Source organism: Grampus griseus (genome assembly GCF_964374135.1).
Source record: "Grampus griseus genome assembly, chromosome: 1".
Taxonomy (NCBI): domain Eukaryota; kingdom Metazoa; phylum Chordata; class Mammalia; order Artiodactyla; family Delphinidae; genus Grampus; species Grampus griseus.
The window spans coordinates 147,173,715-147,193,271 of NC_139017.1; the positions used below are offsets into that span (position 1 = coordinate 147,173,715).

Here is a 19,557-nt window from a genome sequence, read left to right on the forward strand (position 1 = left end):
TCTTTGTTGCTGTGTGCGGGCTTTCTTTAGTTGCAGCAAGCGGGGGCTACTCTTCGTTGCGGTGGCTTCTCTTGTTGCAGAGCACGGGCTCTAGGCGCACGGGCTTCAGTAGTTGTGGCATGTGGGCTCAGTAGTTGTGGCTCGCGGGCTCTAGAGCGCAGGCTCAGTAGTTGTGGTGCACGGGCTTAGTTGCTCCGCGGCACGTGGGATATTCCCGGACCAGGGCTCAAACCTGTGTCTCCTGCATTGGCAGGCGGATTCTTAACCACTGCGCTACCAGGGAAGTCCCGATTGTGAGACTTTGATGAAAGATGTTTCTTTTTTGTAGAAAGTTTCACCCAAGGACACACATACATAATTTGGAGGGTAGTAGGCTTGGTGGTGTGGGATCCTCATTACGAAGCCTGCTCTGAAGTGAGGCTGTGGCTGTGGCTGTGCTGTAGGTATGGATTCTGCCATTTTGTCTCGGGCTTCCAGAGCTCAGAACTCTCCCTGGCCTGGTCCCTGCCTTTGCATCCAGCCTCAGATCTCCCTGCTTCGTCTCCCCCTCACTTCCCTCAGTCTGCCTCTGCACGCGATGGTCTTTCTGCCTCTGTGTTGCACCCACCCTCCTACTTGTCCTCCAGCACCCTGCTCAGGGTCACCTTCTCTGGGAAGCCTTCCTTGAGCCCAGGCTGGGCTGTGCTCACCCCAGCGTAGCACCAGTCAGATACATTATACTGCAGTCATTTATCCTCTCTCACTAGATTGTGAGTTCCTTGAGGGCAGAAATTAGATCTGATCCATCTCGGTCCCATCCTTAGGGCCTGGCACCAAGTAAAACTACATGTCCCTTGAGTGAATATTGTCAAGGAGTTTTTCAACCACACCTTGCCTCCCCTCAGAGTAGCTGTACTGCTGAGTTGCTCTTTTGAGTAAGTAACGTCTTCTTTGTAAAACCTCAGATCATCTAAATATTGCCCCACCTTCATACTAGATGGATTGTAATGCAAAGAGAGGCATGGACACGGGACGGGGCTGTCGTTCTGAGACCTCATCCAATCTGGCGGTGGTTGCCTTTGCGGGTCGGGAGGGAGGTCATTATGGCCAGAAGGAATCTTTCATTAGTAAGTGTGAGAAACAAAAACCTCCAGATTTTCCTAAGCAGCTCCTCTGGTAGGATTTTCTCTCTTGCACAAGAAGTGTTTTAAGAACCCTGACTGTGTGTGTACATGCACAAGCACATGCTTGTGTTGGGAGAGAGACAGGCTCAGTGCTGGGCAGTAGGAAGAGGGATTCTGCCTTGAGTGAGTCTGCAGCCCACATGTAGACACTCTTACTTGCTCTGTGTAATGAACATGTTGTTAGCCTTCTTGAGGTCCTTTCTTAGTTCCAGTTGATAGTTGGTCTGGAGACATGGTTCTGACAGAGATAGGATGGGATGTGTTTCTTTCCTTTCCCTACCACCTCTAGAATCAGCTCCAACTCATCAGATCTCTGTCTCTAGCAGCTGGGCTGACCATGTGCAGTCTTTTTTGTTGTTGTTGTCATTGTGAGGAAAAAAAACCAGGAAAAATACCCATTTTGCTAACTGCCAGTAAAGGGCTTTGTCTTGCACCTGTACTTATAAAGGGTGAGATTTATTGGTCTCTTTGTCTGAGGAGAAAGAGTGGGTCTGATTATCAGATTGCACACCAGAGACAAGTGCTTATGTAATCAACAAACTGTCTTGGTGTCAGAATACGATTGTGCTGGAGATAAACTGTGAAGGGAGAAAGCACTGGATGCTGACATGCTATTGGCACCGAGTGTCCTGGGCTGCTTCGTGTAGTTGCCAGTGTTTATGAGGAAGCCAGCTCGTTCCTGGACAAAGCCCTTGTGCGGGAGGGGATCTCAGTAACCAGCCATGTTATCAGTCAGGGTCAAAAGCTCCTCGCCTTGTGGTTTCTGAGTCTGGAGAAGCGGGAGTTAATCTGTAATCCCTCAGTGAAAGGAGCCACAGAGCACACATTAATTCTTCCTCTCACCTCTCCTGCTTTAAGTGGTTAAGGTCTCTGAGCTCTGTTTAGCCTGTGAGCCCTGGTTCTCAGCTTAATAAATACTTGGCTTTGCTCTAGTACCTTTCATTGTGAGGCTGTGAAAGCTTTTTACAAACATATATTAACCCAAGTGGGAATGGGCTTAAAGAGCAGCATGAAAGATTTAGGTTAGGCATAAGGTATAACTTCCCAGTATTTATTTTATTATATTGTCTCTCTTCCTCACAGTTTGTGGTACAAGTCTTACAGGTTGTCAGTATCAGGTACAGGGACTGACTTTTAAGATTTCATTCCCTTTTCATCCAGTGCCTTGGCAGAGCTGATAAGATGTGGTCCATTGTTGGAGGCATTAATGCAGGGGAGTGAGGCCTGCCCCTGAAAGGATCTCCAGCCCCTGTGTCTCTGGGGGTTGAGTTCAAGTCCTTCAGCTGTAAGCCGTAAGTCATGTCCTGCTGGACATGGTGGTCTGGGAAGCATGGAGAGGGAGGGAGCTGAGCTCACTAGGCTCCTCCCAGGCTGAATGATTCTGGGATTGCTGAGCCCTGGAGAGGAGTGTGAGAGAGCCCCAGGATCCGGGAGGCTCCCACCCTCACCACACCCCAGGGTGGGAAGAGGTGGGCCTAGTCTGTGGTGAGAGACCCTGCAGAGCAGCGCTCCGGTTTTTCTTTTCGGTGTAGTGCTTTTCCTGGGGCCCAGGGAAGGTGCTTGTGGACCTTGTACACAAGTGCTGACCTAAGTCCCATCTCCACGGAGGGAGGGTTCTTGGCAAGGGTGCCATTGGTTTCCTGTGTAAGCGAGACTTTCTGGAAGCCCTTCAGTGTTCATCTGAGTGACACTTGGTGGGAGCCAAGAGAAGGAGTAGACCTAACCTTGCCCCAGGAAACTCAGACTGGACATGAGACTGTACACAGACCCTGGGGCTTTCCGAGAAGAATGGCTGTGGGCCCTCTTTTCCAGGATAGTCCTGACCCAAAGCCCCAGCTCCAGGCTTGGGGATGTGACTTGGCCCTGGGAGAACTGAGCAGGAGAGAAGCTGGGCGAGAAAGGGCAGTGGTAGGTGCATGGGTGCCAGCCAGTCATCTGTTTGGACCTGGAGTTGGCAACAGGCCTACTCTGGACTCCGGCCCCTGCTTGAGACAAAACGCAGGGCCCTTCCTGCTCAGTGTGTGGGTCGGGAAGGCCAACAGGCTCTGGGTGCTGGCTGGACTGGGCCAGGACGGGGCTGCCAAGAAGAACGCAGATTCCACAAGGGCAGGGTTTCCACGCTTTTCTCCACTGCTGGATCCCCGCTTCCTAGAATGGGGCCAAGCCTCTCCAGGAGTAGATGTTGACTAAATAAAAGGAGGAGTCTTAGCACTCCAAGATGAAAGCTACAGACCCTGGGCTCTTCCCCATCCCCACCCCCAGCCCTCAGGGGACCGACCACCTTTTCTTCTCTTTGGCTCAGGCCCTCCCTCTGCTGGGCAGTTCTTTGGTCTCCCAAGCAAGGAAAGGGTGTGGAGGTGCCAGCCGGGTGGGCATGCTGTGGGTTAAAGCCTCGCAAAACAACAGTGTAGTTAATCTTTCTAATTTATTTTCCTTTTAGACCATGGGAAGTCTGTAGGCAGCAGCTGTTACCCAATTAAAATACAGATTAATATAAAAACAGTTTCTGGAATATAAAATAGAGTGGCTGTGTCCTTACACTTCCTTAAAATACCACCTAATAATGACTTGATGAACTACAGAAACCCACCTAGAGGAACTCAGCGTTCTTAAAATGAAAATTTCTTCCCTAAAAGGTGTGTATTACCATTCCATGTAAGTCGCTATGAGAAAATAACCTTCCCTCTTAGAGCCAGCGGTTTCTGTGAGTTGGGTATTTGGTATTCATTAAATGCAATTATAGTTTAATTGGAGTTTAATCCCCACCCCCCCCCGCACTTAAAAAAAAAAAAGTTTCCAAGCAGGCCTGAGATGCTGCTCTGTCTGGAAGTGGCTGGGGGCATGTTGGCCACCATGATTTCCAGCTGGGCCCACGTCTGTGCAGGGGGCCTCCTGCCGCAAGCCTTCCAGGGAGCCTATCTAGTCTGCGCTTCAGGGGTATTTTCCACTTCAAAACAAAACAAAGCAACAAGCTGGTTTGAACCTAGGCCTGACCTGGGTGGAGCGGAAGCCCTTGAGTCAGAAATTCTCTAGACTAGGTTTGTAGGCTTTTTTGTCTGCTAAAGGTGCCTGTTTTCTGCTTGGCTAGCCGGTATTGAGGGCCCAGGTATGCGGGGTGAAGGGTGGATGCCTGGGGGGCTCCCCCGGCCCATTGCTGGTTTCAGAGGGGGAAGTGCTGGACACCGGCGCTCAGAGAAGGGGTGGACTTGGAACCAAGTGTGCTGGTCCCATGTGAGCATTCCCCGAGTTCTGCAGGAACTTCTGAGAAGCTTGGAGGTGAATTCACTGTAATTCGGGGGGAGTTATTGAGCCTATTGAATTCAGAAGACACATAAAACCAAATTTTCTGCAAAATGAAAGCCGAAACAGGTCTGAGACCCACCCCGTGGTCGGTATGTGGATGTGTACCCCCATCTTGGGGCAGGAAGTTGTGGGGCAACTTGATTCCCAAGGCTTCTGTCAGGTTCGGAGCCTACAGCTGTGCAGGTCAGAGTCTTTTACGGTAGAAGGAGAAAAACAGAAAGGAAAGGATCCAGTCCAGCTTGGAGTCCCTGCGCCCTGGTTTTCCACCCATCGGCTCTTTCTCTTTTCTTTCAGCTCACCGGGATTATTCAAGCCATGGTGGATGGTCAGCCAAGCCTGCAGCAAGTGCTGGAGGTAGGTTGAGTGACCTTTAATTCCTGACCTCTGACCCCTTCCTGCTGCCTTCCTCGCCTTCCTCTCCCTCCCCTCTTGAGAACGTAGCCCTGTAATTTGACTATGATTATGGCTTGATTAGAATAACATTTGCTGTCACATCAGTGACATGCTGTTGAGAGTATTGAACCATTGATCTGTCATCTCCAGCTGTTCCCGTCAGGGTTACTGACGAGATGTCCGAGTGCCACCGGGGGTTGGTGGAGGCCCCTCCAGCTCCCGGCCTGTGGCTGTGCTGGCTGGCGGCTCCGGCGGCTCGGGCAGCCCGCGCTGGGCGGCTGGGAGTAGGGGAGCCAAGCTGCAGCACTGCGGGCTGGCCCCGGGGACTGGAGGTGTTTTTGTTTAGCTTTAGTGTTGGCTTCCTGTGGCATGTGAGCACTTCATTAACTCACGCAGAACTCCCCATCGATGGCTTTTGTTTGCTGTCAGCTCCTCCAGGAGGTGCGGCCGGCCCGCCTGCCCCACTGCAGCTTGCCGCTGGATGCATCGTGCCTGTCAGGGGTGCAGAGGCTGCGCTGGGTAATGATTCCTAATCAGAATAATTACAACAATTGCCTATGTGAGGAAAATCAAATTAAAGGCTTTAGAACCCTTGGCAGAGACCACACTTCTGGGATGTTCTCCTCCGGGAGCTGGAAAAGGTTAAGACGCTGCTGCTTGTGCTCCAGCCTGAGGGAGTCAGGAAGCGGTGCTTGGCCTCAGCTCATCTCCCACCCCCGCGGGCCTGGGGTTTTCAGAGAGGGAGAAAGGTCCCCCTCCCACTCCCTTCTCTAGCGGGAGAAGAGAAGAGAAAAAGCCTGTGGGTCTCCTTAGGTGCTTTATTTATCTTTAAGAGCAATAAAGCCAAAGCTCAGCCCCTATATCACAGGAGAGAGCAGAGTGTCTGGGAGGATAGCAGAGCACATCTGCCTCGGAGGTAGTCCACCTGGAGGGAGCAGGGTGCTGGAGAGGGAGGAAGATCTCTTTCTTGAGCCTAGAGGCCTGTCCCATGGGAGAGAGAAATGCAGACTGAATTTCCTGGGGCTCCTCAGGATGGAACTAGGGCCAGAGAGAGAGGTCTAGGCTCACCCAGTGGCCAAGTGCGTTCCCTGTCCCAGGGAGTGTGCAGGCCCAGGCTCTGTGGCTGGTCAGGCTCTTGTGGGGTTGGGAGAAGATGGGCTCTGAGGTGTCTCCCAGCCCCGCTGACCCTCTTTTTTGGGTGGGGAGATTCACCCTATGACTAAGGGGGATCCTCAGCCTGGACTGCTCCCTCCAGCCCCAGACTCAAGGAGAAAGAGGGGACCCTTCCTTCCCTATCTCCCAGCCAGCATCCCAGAGCAAGGCTAAGGGGGCAGGCAGCTTTTCCCTGGAGTGTCTCTGGCTGGGATCCCGGGAGGAAGATGCTTATTCTGGGCCAGCACCAAACCAGCGCTGTCGAGGTTATGGAGTTTTCTCCACAGTGGCGCTGGTTGAGGGGGAGATTGTTCTTCAGAAGGCTTCCTCCTGCTGACCCCAGGCCAGCTCTGGATCAGGATGCTCAGAGGATTCTGAGTCTCACCCAGGAAGCTACTTTCTGCTATTTCAGCATACTTTGGGGGTGAAGAGGGGGAGATTCCTGGCATTGGCCTAGATAGGAAGTCTCCGGGAGGACAAGGAGACCAGACTGGGCTCTACTCTTTCCCATTAGCCTTGAGTTGGTTATAGAGCTGAAAAGTTAGTTCTTGTCCTAAGCAAGGCCCTGAGCAGATGGCCAGTTAGATGTTTGCCTGACACATTTGTTCTAAGCAGGGCTCAGTCTGCATTCCTCTAGACCTTCAATAGCCAGGAGGGCTGGCTGATTGGGGCTTGTCTTGGTGGTCCCTCCAACCGTTTATCCATTCAAACAGGAAGGGAAGGAAAAGGACAGGCCTGATTACAAAAGCATCACTTTCCTGGACAGGCTCGTAGCAGAAGCTGCTCACTAAATATCTGCTGCATGAGTGAATGGCCTCGGCCCTAAGCTTCGGAGGAGCAGTAAGTGCTTCTCATGGTGAAGCCCTGGTCTTGCTGGGCATTTCCTCCTGACAGTCCTGTCCTGTCCTGTCCTGTCCTGCTCTCTTTTCCAGGACCCCTTGCAGGAATTGGGGCGTTGGGGAGCCCCCTAGCAGGTGGGGCACTTACCTTGGGGATTTAAGGCCAGTGAACTGGAACGAGATTAGCTGACTTAGGGACCTTCAGGTTTGCCTTACCTCTTTTCTTATGTAAAGTCTGCCTTATTTTCTTTAGGTGACCCTGGGGAAAGGATGCATGTGTGCGTGCATGTGTGTGTGTGTCGTGCAAGGGTTTGGGCCAGAGTGACTGGGGAGACAAACCATTCAGCAGTGGAAGGTCCAGAATTTAGCTGCTGGGGAGACCCTTGGGCTGAGGAGGATTCTCTGGTGTGAAGAGGGTCTGCAGAGTCCGGTACTGAGGAGTGGCCCTGATGTCCCAGGAGATAGGGCTGCTGTGGTCGTGGACCTAGATGGGATCCTTGGCCCTTTTCCAGGACTGCTTCGGCATGGGTCAGGCCTCCCGAATCTCTGCGGTTCCAGGGAGCCCAGGATTACCATGGGCTCTCCATTACCTGCTGGGCACACAAGGCCCTTCACAATCTGGCCTAACCTAGTCCCCCAGCCTCAGTTCCTGCCCTACCTTTCAATCACAGCGGACTCCAGTCACATTATTTCTTACTCACATTTTAATCAAGAAGACACTGTGCTGGGTTAGGGATTAAGACGGTGAATAAGACAGCTAAGAGTCCCTGCCTTTGTGATGCTGATAGTATGGTGGGGAAGGCAGACATTAAACAGACAGTTGCTAATCAGATACAAAATGTCTGTGCCTAAGCCTTTGCCTCTGCCTGGAGTGTCCTTTCCTGTGTTCCGTGCTGTCAAGCAAACTCTTAGTTTTGTCATCAAGCCCTTAGTTCAGTCATCTTTATGAAGCCTTTCTGACTCCTTTCCCTGTAAAAGGTGAGGCTAGCCTCTGCCTCTTCTTGGTCTGATGGCATCCTGGGTACTTCTCCATTGCTGCCTCTATTATATTGTATTAAGATGATCTGTCTTTCTCCCCTTCCCAGCCTACTGTCTATTTTTAGGTAGGCACTTAATACATTATCACATATAATTCTCAAAACAACCCTGTAAGGTTAGTCATCCTACCTCGTTTTATAGATGACGGAAACTGAAGTTCAGAGGGGTTATATGACTTTTAAATGACTTCCCATCAGTGACACAGCCAGGATATGGAAGAGCCAAGGTTAGAACCCAGATGTGTCTGACTTTCAATCCCACGTTTCTAACGACTACGCAATATAGCCTTTAAAAATAATTCTCCTGTGTGAGTGGAACGGCAGTGTGATCTGCCGCACTCTTGCCCCATGCCTAGGATCTTCTGAAAAATAGGCAATGCTTCATGAATTCTTTATGATAATTTTCTCGGTATATACTGATTTTAGTATTTGTACTTCCAGTGTGAGGCAAATAATAAAATGGATCAAACGGATGAAGGGGAAGAAAGACTTAAAGTGTGTTTAGGATTAGTTTCTTTCCCTGTCTAGGAATTGAGCTCAGCCTTCAGAAGATTACGCTGAATTTGAATCCCCAACCAGGAGAGGAGAAATACAAAGTCTGGGGCCAGTTTATGAGCTTCTAGCGACTGGAGCAGGCAGTGCTATCCCCGTTGTCAAGATGGGTCTATAGCCCGGCAGAGGAGCCTCTTCTGCTAGACTCATGGTGAAAATTAACTTCACCTTCATTTGGGGAATAACCAAATTAATAAATTTGGTTAGTAGACATTTGGTGGGAGGCTGGAATGAATAAATGAGCGAATGAACCTATGGATTGGAGTTCCCTGCATGGGGCCTCCTCCCAGCCTGTTCTCGTGGCCCAGGACAGCCTGTGAGTGTGCTAGGCTGTGCCTTTGTTTGAGGACCAAAGGTATGTGGACTGACCTACTGGGATCTGTCCTTATCCTGTCCAGGGTGGGCTGCCAGGCACCGGGGGAGTGGAGGGGCCCCTGCCCCCCACCACTTGGGCTTGTGGGATCTGCCTGCAGGGATTGTCCTGCAAGGGCCTCCAAAGTTCTGAGTCAAGACAGAGACCCCAGAGTGGAGGGATAAGATTACAATTTTCTCCTGCTCTGATTACAAGCAGCTTATCTGCGTTTCACTGTGTGGCTCTTCACAGACTCAGGGAAAAAAAAAGGAAAATCTCATCTGTTCTTGTGTACTTTTCAGAGGGTCGATGAGTGGATGGCGAAGGAAGGCCTCTTAGATCCAAACGTCAAGTCAATTTTTGTCACCTGTGGAGACTGGGACTTAAAAGTCATGTGAGTATGAGCAGGACTCCTTTGCTGGCAGGGCTTGGAATCTGCGGGACCAGGTTTTGCCTTTCTCAGGCTCAGATGTCCAAGCCTCAGGGCACCTGGGTCGGGGAGTCCCTGGATTTTGGGGTCAGCAGGGCAAGACAAGGGCTGAGAGCCCTGCCTTCTGCCTCTAGAACCAGGAGTGGACAGGCCAAGTACCCTGCTAGTACTGCTAGTACTGCTAGTACTGCTGTTGCCTTCTTGCTTTTGCCAGGGCAGCCCATCCTGTTGTGGAGCTACATGTTATTGCCCTGAAAAGAAGGAGGTAAAAGAGGGTCTTAAATTTTCTTCTAAACCAAATACATAGTATTTACTGTTCTAAATGCTTTGGAAATAGTAAGTCATTTACTAACCCTAGGGATTCTTGTTATTCTTATTTTATAGATGAAGACCTTAAGGCACAGAGAAGTTAAGTAACTTGCCCAAGAACACACAGAGCCAGAATTCAAACGCAGGCAACCTGGCTCCAGGGTCCATTCTCTTAACCATTATACTAGGCTAGGCTCTTATCTGGGATACGAGGCCCTGACGGTCCCACGGAGAGCCCATTATGAGGATGAGACAGGGATGCTTCTAGGAAGCTGCCCAGGTCACCAGCCTCCTCTTTCCTCCTTTGTCGCCACTGCTTTTTCTCCTTTGTCTCCTGATCCTGCCCCAGTTATGGAAGACAGAACTGGTTCCTCTGCTGGGTTGACACTTCTGCCTCTTGGCTGTCCTCCTGGATACCTGGCTTCAGAGAGCCCCCAAGGAACTAAAGCGGGGTGGAGGTAGTGGGGCACTGTTTGCTGAGGATTGATAGAATCGATACCTCTGTGTTCTTTGTGACTGAAGGTGGCAGCAAGCACTCTGTGTGTGTGTGTGTGTGTGTGTGTGTGTGTGTGTGTGTGTGTGTGTGTGTGTGAGCGTGTGTGAGCTTTTGAACATAGGGTAGGGTATTGGCCGGGGTGGGGAGTCGTGGCTCTAGAGTGACATTTCCTACAAATTCAGGCATTACTTTCTCACCAAGATCCTTTTTATGCCTTTTGGATGCTGGGCATTGAGGTGAAGTTCTGCACCCAGGTGGCTGTCAGCCTGCTATTGGACCCAACCCTCTAGGTGAGGCGGGAGGAAGGGCAGGCCTGGATCACATAAGCGCCTGTGCACCTGTCTCCCTCAGCCCTTAGGTCGTGTGCATGCTGACTGCACACCACAGGCTCCGGAGCTCCCGTTGACGCTCGTTGTCAGGGAAATTACAGTGGCTGGGCCTGGAGGCAGAGCTGAGTCGGGGGAGGGTTCCGCGGAGAAGGTGAGGAGGAGGAAGGCTGTTGTTGCTCTTTTACGGCATCCTGGGCAGCTTTGAGCGCTCGAAGTGGGAAGGGGCTTACGAGGAGCTCCAGCACAGGAGAAGCTGTCTGGGGTGGGGCGGGGCTCAGGCTGACACCCAGAGTTCTGGGGCTCATGTGGCCCAGACCAGAGGCCCAGTTTCTCCAGGTAGCCTTCTGAGACTCCCACTCTCCCAGTGGCTTTCTCTCTTTGATGTGTTCGTGTCCCAAACACCCAGTTTCAGCAACTTCTGTGATGGCTGTGAGTGGTGTGTACTTGTACGTGTATATGAAAGCTTTCCTGTGCGTGATGTTGGGGACCATCTGGTTGGTTTCTGCATGAGAAGGAGAGGAGATGCCATCTTCCTTGGGTCTGGCCTGTGCTGGCCTACAGCACCGGTTCAGGCCTTGGCACGGTAGGCCCTGGACAGATTTTGGTGACTCGGGAGGCTGCTTTGCATCTTCATGAGAACTGGCGTAATCAAGAAGAGGGATAGGGTTGGGGAATCAAATCACACATGAAAGGAAATCAGATGTTAATGAGCACATACTATATTTCACTCAGTCCTCCTAACTGCCTTCTCGGGTAGGAGGTGGTGTCTCCCTTTTATAGATGGAAAAAACAAAGCACAATTAAAAACTGAGGCTCAAATTGGCAGACTCAGAGGTAGGCAGAATTGAATTCTTGAGGCCACATAGCTTCCAAGAGAGATGATTCTGGCGGACTTTGGTGGCTGGTTTGGGTCTGGCTCGGGAAGGCCAGTGAAGCTCTGAAAGCCAGTGAGCAGGGAGGTGGCAGGTGGCAGGTGGCTGGGGGAGGAGACCTCTGTGCCTGCCTTTTAGAAGCAGGACCCCACATAACTGCTGGGAAGCCTCTTAATTAAATGTGTAACAAAATAAAAACAGCCAGAGAGGAAATCTAAGTAGTGCTGCGTGACGGTGCACAGCTTTTCCATGTTCCTGGAGCCTCTCGTCAGATGGCTGTCGTCAGAACAGCCACTTTCTCACACGCCTGGTAAAGCCTGCTGATGAGCCTGACAAGGGTGGTGTTAAACTGACACCCACAACTTGTTAGTATGTGGCTCACTTCTTATTTTGACATCCATTTTCAGATTTAACTAAGTCTAAGGAACTCGGCAAATATTTTCATTTCCCACTCTAGTCTCTCAGAGCCATGGTTCCCTCTCGTTGCTGTCCTTCCCCTCTCTCCCAGCCCCCCTCTCCCTCCAACCAGCTTCACATCACTTTTTTTTTTCCACATCAGTTTTGTTGGAGAGGGCCTGATTAGTGAGGCACTGAGAAATGGGGACTGAAGTGGCAGCGGAAATCCCACTGGAGAAAAGAAATCTGCTCCCATCCTGACAAAATTGTTTTGTGTCCATCTTTGGTCAGTCTGAATGGGTTGACACTCCGGTTTACGTGGGCTTTGATGCTATCATCACAGATCCCGCTACGGTGGGTTTTAATTTAGGGGGTGCAGATTTAATTTTCCTTCTAAACCTGTTTAAGAAACGACACTCGTGGTTTTGGCTCTTGGTCAGCTTGCCTTTCCTACCTGACCTACCTTTCCTTTGCCTTACCTGGTGTTTCGTGAAGCTCCTTGTAGAGTTTAGCGTTCTTTCACCAATTTTCTCTTCTTTCCACGTACCCAGGCTCTCTGTATTGTCTCTGTGAAGGGCTTCCACCTTCGGCATGGTGGGAGGATAGGGCGGATGCAGAGTGAGGAGTGACACCGGCACAGGTGCTGCCCTTGAGGAACTCAGCTTTTCACCTGTAGCTTGGAGACCTGTGTTTACCAGCTGAATAGCACAGGTAGCTGAGAAGCTAGACCAAAGGCTTTTCCAGTGGCCTGTGGGTCTGAGATCAGGAGGACTGGGGTGTGGGCTGGGAGTGGGGGACAAGGAAGAGCTGATATGAGGGTGGACCTGGTCCTCGGTGCCGTCTGGGAGGGGGCCCTCTGGAGGAGAGGGGCAGGATCAGCAGACACTGCTGTGGGGAGGCAGGGCCCAGGGATCTGCTCAAGGTCTGCTGAGAGGGTCCTCCTCCCCCTCCCCCTCAGCTTTGGAATAGCGAGTTTTCCTGCCATTGGAGGTCGACTGTGTGAATGCGGGCCTGGCATTTGACTTGAGTTGTTTTCCTTGCTTTCCTTGTGAGGTGTGCATACTACACCCCTCTGTTGGTGAAAGTCTGGAGATCAAGAGATACTTGCTCAGCATTTAACATTATTTTGTGTGAGACCATCTGAACTAATTTTGCAACAAAAAACTCAGCCACCTGGGTAGGAAGCTTTCTGAAAAAAGAATGATAATTTATTAGAGTGCCAGTTGGGGGAAAGCACTTAATACTATGCTGTCCAGCCAAAGGAAATGAGATCTATTCCAATTACTTCAATACTCTGACATGAAGTTTTTTGTGTTATTTTGTTCTTTATTCATCATGAAGAAGACCAATCAGGAGGCAGGTGGAAGCATCTGTGTGAAAGTCACACCTGAATTCACACTCTTTTTTTTTTTTTTTCAGATGACTGAACCCTTTCTAGACTGCATAGGTTTCCCTTCTTGTTTCAAGTACAAACAAACATGATGTCTCTGATTGAAAAAAATAAAAAAGACACTTGCTCATGTTACCCTACTCACTGCTTGATTTGGGGGCATGCACTCAATGGGGACTACTGAGGGTCGTGCAGGCAAGACTGTGGAAGAGCAGAGACTGCTGTCACCTGGAGTGAAGTCCCATGGCGGTGGAAGCACCCACCTGGGGAGCACTGTGGGGCAGGGACTGTCTCGTGGGGCGTGTAGATGAAGGCTGAAATGCTGAGCCAGTGACATGCTTGATGGGGGTCAGTCTGGGCCCTCTTGGCATCATTCAGCAAAGCTGACCACTTCATCCTTCTTGAAGCACTCTTCATTTCTACTTATGTCTCCTGTTTCCCTGACTTTTCCTTCACAGTCCTTTTGGCAGATTCTTCTTTCCTTTTTTCTTAAATTTGGTGTTTCTTAAATATTGGTATTTCTTTGACCTCTCTCCTAGCTGTCTTTTCTTTTTATCTGACACACTCACACTTATCAGGGTGATCTAATCTATTCCCCAGCTTCAGTTATCCTCTGTATGCTGTCTTCTCATTTTTCCTCCATCTGAGAAGTGGGAACTGACATGGCAGCAGTGATCCCACTGGAGAAAAGGAATCGGCTCCATCTGCCATCTGAACTCCAAGCCTTCATATCCAGCCCCCGTTCTCTCTCTTACCTAGATATACACCGACCCCTTAAAGCTCAGGTGTTACTTTTCTCCCAACACGTTGTCCTCCACCATTCTCTTAAATAATGATTGACTGGTACCATCTACTCAGTAGTTATGTCAGAAACCTGAGAATCACCCTTGGTTCCTCCCTTTAGCCATAACAAATTAATTGCCAAATCCTATTGATCCTTTGTCCCAGAGGTTTCTCAGAGTCGTTGCCTTCTTTCCAAACCCACTACCACTGCCCTAGTTCAGGTCACCATATTCTTCTTGGATTCCTACGAAAGTCTTCTTTCTCACTGGTCTCTCTGACTGTCTTGCTGCTTCTGTTCCTTTCTCCTAATCGTAGCAGATTACATCACACCCGCTTAGCAGCCTTCAAGGCTTCCCCTTGCCCTCCAGGCAAAGTCACACTGTTTATTGGAGCTTTCAAGGCTCTTGTTTATTTCTCTTGCCTCATCTCTTGATGCTCTCTATGTATTCAGTCCCCACCCCAGCCAGGTGCTCTGACTGGCCGATTCCTAAGGATCCCTCCTAACAGCTTTCTCCAGGTGCCTTCCTGTGTGTTCTTGGAGCACATGTGCTTATTGATACATGAAAGTGTGCTGTAGCTGCCTCAACTTGTCTGTCTCTTTCCCTAGATTGCGGGCACCATTACAACCCTAGGACAATGCTTGACATGTAGTAGTTGTTCAATAAATGTGTGTTGAATAAATGACAACTAAGTTATGGAGTGGGCCTGTGGAATACCCTGCTCAGGAAGAATGGCAGAGGGTCATAGTGGGTAGGTTCAGGGAGAATGGAATGGAAGAGGAAACCTTGGGCCCTCCTGTACCAGCCTGAGTGTGAGGGGTTAGAGGACCATTCTGCTAGTGCCAAGAAGCTCCTGGGTTGCCCCTGCCAGCACTGGGTGTTGGGCCCTCCACGGTGGGTACTGGGTGAGATGGCGTAGGGGGGCCTGGGCGAGGGAGGAGGAGTTTGGTCCTAGGTGCAGTGTGAAGGGCTTTCTCTGAGACATTTGTGCCGCCAGGACTGAGGGCTGGGACTGCTCTGGGAAAGTTACGTCAGGTAATAAAGATAGCCAGCCCTTACTGAGCACTTACCACGTCCCAGGAGTCCTGCTGTGCTATTTATACATTAATCTCATTTAAACCTTACTACAATCGAATGAAAAAAATTATTTTTGTAACTTTTTATTTTAACAAATGAGGAAACTGGGGCCCAGAGAGGTAAGTAATTTGTCGAGGGCACACAACCAATTTGTGGCAGGGATTTGAACTCTAGAAGCCGTGCGTTTGACCGCTCTGCCATCTGACCGTCTGCTTCTGTCTTCCTTCATGGCCCATGGCTTTGCGGTTGGTGGGAACGCCCTTCCTCCTCTCCTTTGTTCGCAACTGAGTGGCAGAGCCTCGGGATGTTCTCTGACACCCTCGGCTTCTGGTACCTGGTCTGGTGTTGGCGCAGGTCTGGACTGTTACGATCATTTTGCTTTCGGGACGTGGTTGGCCAGGAGGTGTGGTGGGGAATGACTTGGGGCTGTCTGAGAGCCTCTTTGCTGAGCTACAGATGAATGAATCCTCAGATCTGTTTTAAGGAAACCACTGCCAATATCACTTTGGACACCTCTGTCCTGTAGTATGTTTGGAAGCACGTGGGGGCATCTCGTCATGTCTTTAAGCTCATGAAAACGCGTCTCATGTCCATGGGTTTGCCAGTTGGTCTCAGCACTGAGCTGTATCACCGTTGATTAGCAGCCTGCTGGGGGAAGGGGCTTGAGTAAGAACTCCCTGGCAGTCCTGACTTGTCTCATTTCCTGATACTTTTATCTGTCATTGCAAGCGCTTGGGCTCCCCTCCTGAACTAATTAAGTTTGCATGTGTTTAGACACATTGCCAAATAGGGCTTAGCAAAGCAGAACTGAGCTACATCTCTTTCTGAGTAGGGAAGGAAGGGTACATGAATGCTCCACCACGAGGACCGGGAGAAGTGTGGGTGACATGGAGCCAGTGTGTACATATGGTAAGCATTCTGCCCTGGCCTCCTCGGGACACAGCAGGCCTTCAAAGCAACCTTCTGACTAGCTGGCAGCAGCAGGTGAGGGCCCACCCTCCAGCTCTCTTAGTGAATTGGCGTTCTAAGAGGGCTGAGGATGGAAAGAGGGCAGGCTCTGAGTAGGATTCTTCTCCCAAGCACAAGCAAAACTGAACATCAAGTTTAGTGGGATTTGCAGGGGGAGTTTGTAGGCCTGTGTGCTCTTTGCTGCCAGCCTGAACCTACCCAGCTCTGTGGCCTAAAACCACTTGTGTGTTTAGCGGAGTTCAGGGTGGCCTTCTTTCCAGGTCTGTGAGAAGTACATTGGAAACGTGGACCACTGAAGACTGCACTTTCCTTTTTGCCTTGAAGACCCCAGACCACCCTGCACGGTCTGATGAACCCTGTGAAGTGGCGCCAGGGGGAGGGAAGGAGAGTCATATTGCACAGGATCTCCCCACCCTGGACGTAGGGTTCAGCCTAATGGACGACCACAGTGAGGTGATGGCTGCCAGCATGTTTCCATGTCAGACTGATGCCTGCGTTTTACCTAGCGCTGGGTAGCCTGAGGTCTGAGATGTCCCGTGGCATCCTGCGCACACAGCAGCAGGCACGGGGCCTTACCATGTTGTGGAGTCCTCCTCTGAGGTAGGGAGTGAGGGTATTTCCTACAGAAAGCAGGAGAAACAGCTGTCTGCCATGGTCAGGGCCTCAGTCCCATAGCTGTGAGGCCAGTGGGTCAGCTTCCTGGCCATGAAGAGGCTCTCAGTGGACGAGATCAGCTCAGAGTCAGGGTAGGCTCCCAGTGCACACAAAGTGTGTGCGGGCGGGGTGGGGAGAGGGTTCTGGAGGTTGTATAGGAATTCTGGGCCTTTGAGCTGCAGCCTAAGCCCAGAGAGAACGAGAACCAGACCTTCTGCCCTCCCTTCAGCTTCCCTAGAGCCCTCTCGTCAGCAGAGGTACATGGGGTTAGCCCCAAGAAGGCAGCTTGCGTTGATGGGGTCATGTTTCAGCTGCAGCTAATCCAAGTCACTCGATATAAATCTCTCCCTGCTGCCTCTCCCCTCCCTCCCATCCCCAACCCACAGACAGGGAAATGAGTCCTGGCCCTCGCCCTGAATACATCATGGCAGGCCTGCCTCTAATGAGAGAGGGCCATTCATTGTGGGGTGAAGCTCCCTGCAGAGCCTGGGATGCCATTAATTAAAGGAGAGCCACCTGAAGCCAGTGGTGCGGCGCAGCCTGCCACGCTCAGATGGAGCCGTGGTGGGGTAGCCTCGTTAGCCTGACAGCTCCTTGGGCCCCGAGTTCCTGGGCGCAGAGGAGCGAGGGGTGCCCCGCCTCCACCTGAGAGCTCACGGCCTCTGGGGCCAGCCTCCTCGCAGATGCGGGAGGGCCCCCTCCTACACCTGTCCTGGGGCCTGGACCTGGCGGGAAAGGGGCGCCTGATGGCAGGCCTGGCTGGGGATTGTCCGTTTCCTTTGGGCAGGCCTCAGGGCAAGAGCAGGCTTCTTTGGAGCCCGAGCAGGCTCCTGGCTCCTGGCTCCCGGCTCCCGGTCTGCGCTCCCTTCCTGCTCTTCTCCATGCGGTCCTGGAGCTGCACGTCAGTGGGTGGCGCAGCCTGAGGCCTTCCTTCAGAGCCTGAGTCCGGGGAAGTTGGTGTGCCCTGGGACGACCTTGGGCCTGCAGGGGCACTCCGGGAGAGAGAAGTCCTGTCGTCGGGTCTGCGAGCACGGGCCGTCACAGGCAGACAGAGCCTCTGGTGTTCCACTTTCTGGACGTTTCTAGGCTGAAGGGTGGGGCCCCAGTGGCAGCCTCATCTCCTCACCCCCTGGAAGGTGTCAGAGGGTCTAAAGCACTTTAGTGATTATAGGAATCCCTGGGATGGAAGTTTTGCTCAGTTAAAACCCTGATAAAAGATGGAGATGTTTATGTAGTGACTGACCAGGCGTTGAGATGTTTATGGTGGTGGGAGCCTCCTGCTTCAGCCTGCTGTGGAGATGCTCACTAGATGGCTCTTTACTGTTTAATTGGTCCTGAGGTGAGTGTTGCCGCCTGGTTTCTGGTCCCCGGTCTGATAGGTGGAGTGCCCCTTGACCATCCATGAGGCTCTTACTGCCTCTTCCTTGCTGGCAGGAGGGGCTGTAGGCAATCGGACCTTGACCATCGCCCAGAGTTGGGGTAGCTCAGCCAGTCTCCACCTGGCTTGTCAGGAAGACAAATTGGTTTTATGTTTGTGGCTCTTCTGGGCAGTGTCTGGAAGTCTGGTTCTACGCTGCATGGGAGAATCTGACAGGCTGCTTCAGAGAGCCTCAGAACCAGCAGGGCATGGCTTGCCCAGGGGCGCCAGCTCTGCTTCCCTGGAGCTCACGTGGTCTGGAGTAGAGGCCACATGCGGCCTCCCGCCAGGTCATGATGTCCTCCACCTAAGACTCGGGCTGCACTGCTTTGTGTTTTGAACATTTTTGGACCTTCCCAGGCCTTGGCCATTTGTTTGGGCTTCTCTTTCCTCTGGCAAATAGAGAGTGAAGGCTGGAGGGTTTGTGTCCTGAACTCCAGGGAGAAAGAGCCCCTGTTGATGCTGGAAACTATTTTCCTTTGGGTGAGATATTTTTGTGTTTCTTTTGAACATTCTTTGTGTGACTCTTGAGACCCAGCTTTTTCAACAAATTTATCTTTTTCGAAATGGAGGTATGAAATAGGTGCAGTAGGGTGCATACAGTATACAAACGAGAAATGGACAGCTCAGTATATTGTTATACAAGGATACACCTGTGTGATCACCACCCAGATCAAGACGAAGAACCTTTTCCGTCATCCCAGGAAGTTCCCTTGTGCCCTTTCCCAGTCAGTAATGCCCTCCTTCTGCCAGGTAACCACTACTCTGACTTCTGTTACTTTTGGATCATTTGCCTCTTACTAACTTTCGTATAAATGGAATCAAACAAGATGTACTCTTTTGAGTCGGACTTCCTTTGCTCAACATAGCATATGAGAGATTCATCCGTGTTGTTGTATGTATCGGTAGTTCAGCCTTTTTATTGCTGGGTAGGATTCCACTGTATTACTGTACTGCAGTTTATGTGTTCCCTTTCTGTTGGACTACATACCTTCTTTAGTCTTTCAGTTTATGTTTGTCGAATAAGTATGTGAATATTCAATCTGATACGAGCATCTCCCTAGACCTATCAGCTTGTCCTAATTTCCCTCATCCTTTAAACCCTAATTCCAGTCCTTCAGACATATGGTCTTCCCTGTCTCTTGTGGAATCTGCACTAGCCTCCCTCTTTTCTAAACCCCTGTGATAGAGGGAGGCTGACCCCAGGCCTGTGGAAGTGGCCTTTGAGCCCTAGTGACCCATTTTATTTATTCTTTCAGCAGATGTTTATTGAATGCCCGTTATATGTTTTACACTGTCCCAGGTATTGAGAATTGAGCAGTGAACAAAGAGATAAAACTTCCAAAATATCCTGTCTTCGTGGGGTTTACATTTCAGTGCATGCAACCAGCCCTGCCCTCTGTCTTTTGGACCCTGATACCAGAAGAATCTTAGTCTTGCCTAGGCTCCTCTGTCTCCTGGGATTTTGTAGGAGCTTGGTAGCAGTGGCTCTTGCCACCTTGACAGGGCCTCTCCAGGGCTTTCTTGGGCTTTCGTCTCCCTTCTCTGCTGCTGCTGCTTGGCAGTGAAAGGGTTTTTCAAGATTGGTCCTTCCTTCCACTATCCAGGAGTCTGATTCCCTCTGTGAGAGGAGAGAATTAATCTC

The 19,557-nt window shown here is 51.0% G+C and overlaps 1 protein-coding gene across 6 annotated transcripts in view; it reads left to right on the plus strand.

Moving 5' to 3' along the window:
• Positions 1-19,557, plus strand: part of ERI3 (ERI1 exoribonuclease family member 3) — a 127,202-nt gene that overhangs the window by 35,009 nt on the left and 72,636 nt on the right. For 5 of the 6 annotated variants that reach the window (XM_082661091.1, XM_082661093.1, XM_082661094.1 and 2 more), the window contains 2 exons: positions 4,761-4,820; positions 9,094-9,185. In XM_082661091.1, the coding sequence (XP_082517217.1) occupies positions 4,761-4,820; positions 9,094-9,185 (152 nt within the window). The remainder of the gene's footprint in view (positions 1-4,760; positions 4,821-9,093; positions 9,186-19,557) is intronic. The other variant, XM_082661092.1, reaches the window with a different exon arrangement.